Source organism: Caenorhabditis briggsae, assembly GCF_000004555.2.
Source record: "Caenorhabditis briggsae complete genome, chrI, whole genome shotgun sequence".
Classification (NCBI taxonomy): Eukaryota; Metazoa; Nematoda; class Chromadorea; order Rhabditida; family Rhabditidae; genus Caenorhabditis; species Caenorhabditis briggsae.
In genome coordinates, this window is record NC_013489.2 from 9926175 (window position 1) to 9929626 (window position 3452).

The 3452-nt window shown below is 33.9% G+C and overlaps 2 protein-coding genes across 2 annotated transcripts in view; one reads left to right on the plus strand and one right to left on the minus strand.

Moving 5' to 3' along the window:
* CBG12693 overlaps nucleotides 1–506 on the plus strand; it is a gene marked incomplete at both ends in the record, with an annotated part of 1869 nt that extends 1363 nt beyond the window's left edge. Inside the window, 2 exons of the mRNA XM_045240799.1 lie at nucleotides 40–175; nucleotides 222–506. Coding sequence (XP_045094947.1) covers nucleotides 40–175; nucleotides 222–506 — 421 coding nt within the window. The remainder of the gene's footprint in view (nucleotides 1–39; nucleotides 176–221) is intronic.
* A 2787-nt stretch (nucleotides 507–3293) lies between these two features.
* On the minus strand, nucleotides 3294–3452 carry CBG25362 (the record flags this gene model as incomplete). Its single annotated transcript, XM_045240803.1, has 1 exon — nucleotides 3294–3452. The coding sequence occupies one exon, from the start codon at nucleotides 3450–3452 to the stop codon at nucleotides 3294–3296; it is 159 nt and encodes a 52-aa protein (XP_045099317.1).

Genomic DNA, 3452 nt, shown 5'->3' on the forward strand with positions numbered 1-3452 from the left:
TGCCGCGCCAGCACCTCCGACACCCAGTCCTGGTCTCAGTCCATCTGTTGATCCTTCTGGAAAAGGGAAATCGACTAAGAATAAGAAATCGGTAGCCAAATCGGTTGCAAAAGATGATGCACCTGCTGCTGCTGCTCCAGCTGCGCCAAAGCCACCAGCAAAGGCTATGATTGTGGTAAGTTACAGTTGGAAGTGCGCTCTATAGTGAACCTTGAATCTAGGTTAAACCATGGGTTCAGCGCACTCTTGACACTGGAGTTGCCAATCTTGTTGAAGAATTCCGTGGATTGGCCAAATGGACTCCAGAGGGAATGGCAACAGAAGCATTCGCAGCTAACAAGGAAAAGAACAGATACCAAGATGTTCCATGTCAAGATAAGGGTCGTATTGTTCTGAAATTCCCGGGACTCGCATCCGGTCGTTCTATTAGAGGTTTTACGGTAGTTTTCATTTACAGAAATACAAAATTACCATTTCAACTGTCTTGTAAATTCCGCATTTCTTGAATTACCTTAATCGGTGGTTAGATTCCATAGCCCTTTTTTTGTATTCTACTCCAATCCACACTCCATACTTTTTTCTACAAATTTTTCTAAAAATCCGTCCCCAGTTTTTGCATATCTTCTCTGCAAGAATAATCTCCCCAAGGCAACCCAAAAAGGGATTGAGCTCATTCATCACAAGAAAGTGAATCCATCAAAAATGTCAAACATAAATCTGGTCGACCCCACAGAGTAGAAGATTCATCTTCTTACTTTCGACTCTCTGTAATTACGTATTCCATTCGAAAAGACATGACCAAGAACGGAGAGATGAAGAAGCCAAAGAGATGAAGGATGTTGTACATACAACTTACCTTTTTTGGGATATTATTTTTGTTCTCTCTGGAGATATTCAGAGTTTCGTATTGTGTCTGTTTCAAATAGATAAATTTATTGGTACACTGTCCAATTTTATTGATCCTGGCTTTGAGCGACGATCAATTTTTTAGCCATCACCTTTTTCTGGACATTATTTTTTTTCACACAACTCCTTTCCAATGCTTTATGAATTTTACTTTTTTTTTCAGTTTCAACTTTTGTTCTTTCTTAATTCTCCATTTGAGCATATGATTCCAAGTTTCCAAAAAATCTAAGAAAAACGTCTTTGAAAGTGAGAATTTGGTTACAAAAAATGGTGAATAGGGACGAGGATTCAAATTCCCGCGCAGTGAGAAACCTAGGCCACAGGACGCCTTTTTCAGGTGGCGGACACGTGGGTTTTTAAATGTAAAAAAGGAAAAAATCCGGAAAATTTGCCATGTTCTTTAAAGCTATTCTTCGCTATTCGTCCCCGGTTTTTTTCAAAATTTCCACTGCGTTTTCCAAGAATTTCGGATCTTTTAAATTCTATAATTTACTGTTTCAACTTATTACCATGTTTCTTATTATTTCTACATTTTATTCCATGCTTTTTTTGCGATTTTTTCTTCATTAAACCATCTCGTACATCCTCCTCTCACCATACTTCAAACAAAGAACGTCGAAAGTATCTCTGGTTTCTCGAAAAGAGAGAAAATCTTCTATAATTGGAAATGTCATCAAGCAAGCGTCATCTGACGACGTCTCACTTTTGCATAATGAAATGAAAAAGTAAAATAGTCCTTCTTCTTCATCTGAATGTTGCACAAGGAGATTAATATTGGAAAGAAGATCAGAGTTCACAGATGGGAAGCCTGGAAACTAACTCGTCGTGACGTTAAGATGAGAAGGCGTTATTCGGAAGGGCAATTATTCAGAGAGAAGAGCAGACATTCTAGACAGCACTGAATGATTTCAGAATAGATTTCACTCTTTTCTAAGAAGAATTTCATAATATTAATAAAAAACTTTTTTTTGGGAATTTCAGCATCTCAGAACCACAGAATCTAAGAATCTCAGGATCTCAGGATCTCAAAATCTCAGAATCTCAGAATCTCAGAATCTCAGAGTCCCAAAATCTCAGAATCTCAAAATTTCAGAATCTTTTAATCGAATTTGAAAATTCAACTTCACCAGAATTTTAAAAATCTTTCAATTCCATAAACACCAATTTCAAATTTGATCTTTCCAAAAGATGCTTTTTTATTGTCTTTTCTTTTTTTTCCCTTATTTGTTTATTTCATTTCTCATCTCACTCATTTCTTTACTCCCAACTTTTTTCCTTCATAATCCCTTTTTCTGTTTTTTTTCCTGAAAAAATTAAAAACGAAGGACCACACAAACATTTTGCAGTTGACAGACTAGTGTTGACTAGTGATATGAAAATAAGCAGAATGGAGAGAGCAAGAAGATATGACAAAAAAAAATGAAAATGAGAGAAGAGAGCAGATATCTCTTTTTTTTTCGCTTCCCACCAACCCGTTCCAAGATTCACTACCCTTTATCATTTGTCATTTTTGCCGCCCCCAGATACCACAGCAATTTTTATTTATTTTTTGGGTTGTACAATTTTGTTTGAATTCAATTTTTTGAAATTTGATTGAATTGAAAATTCGTCCAAAATTTTTAAGGGAACATCGTTTAGCTTTTAGAATTTTTTAATTCTACAAATAACAGAAATTCCAAAATACTAAAAATTTCGAAAAATCCAAAAACGTTATTAAATTCTGATTAGCCATAAGAGAAAACATGAAAAAAAATCATGAAAAATCATATTGCATTTTCTCTGAAATATCCCAAGTATTGAATTTTTTAGGATCTTTTTCTAATTTTCTGAATTTATTTTGAAATTTCTGGAATTCATTCTTCGGAAAATCTGGATTTATGAAGTTTTCGAATTGTTGAAACCATCAAATTTTTTTTTGCAGTTTCTTGGAGTTTTGGATTTTAAAAGATTTGAATTAAACTAAGTTTTTGAATTATTTAAATTAACTTGTTTTTCTTAATTTTTCGAATTTACAGATTTTTTAAAATTTCTGAATTTTTTTGAAATTATTGAAATTTCTGAAATTTTTGATATAATTTTTGGGAAAATCTGCGTTTAATCTTTAAAGTTTTCGAAATTTCGAAAATCTGATTTTTAGGAATTTTTCGAAGTTTTAGATTTTTTGATATTCTCGGATTTTTTCAAAGGATAAAAAATCCAAAAACCAAATGAAAATTCGAGGACCAAAAAACTGTGAAGTCTAACTATCGTACTTTCTGTCATAAACCGCTGATTACTTCACCGAGTTTTATCTCAATTTTTGAATGTGGCGAGTTCAATATTTATCCCAAGATTTTCTCAAAAAATACATTTCCAAACATTTCGACCCTTCTCCCGTTCGTCCGTCCCTATATAATCCTTACAACTTCACTTTTTCCTCTTCTTCCTAAAAAAAACTTCTGTTCCTCTTTCCTCCATTTTCTTCTTCTCTGTTTCTCATTTTCTTCCTGTAGAGCTTCTTCTATTTTACCTTCAGCTCTATGACGAGCTGTTTCCACAACATTCAT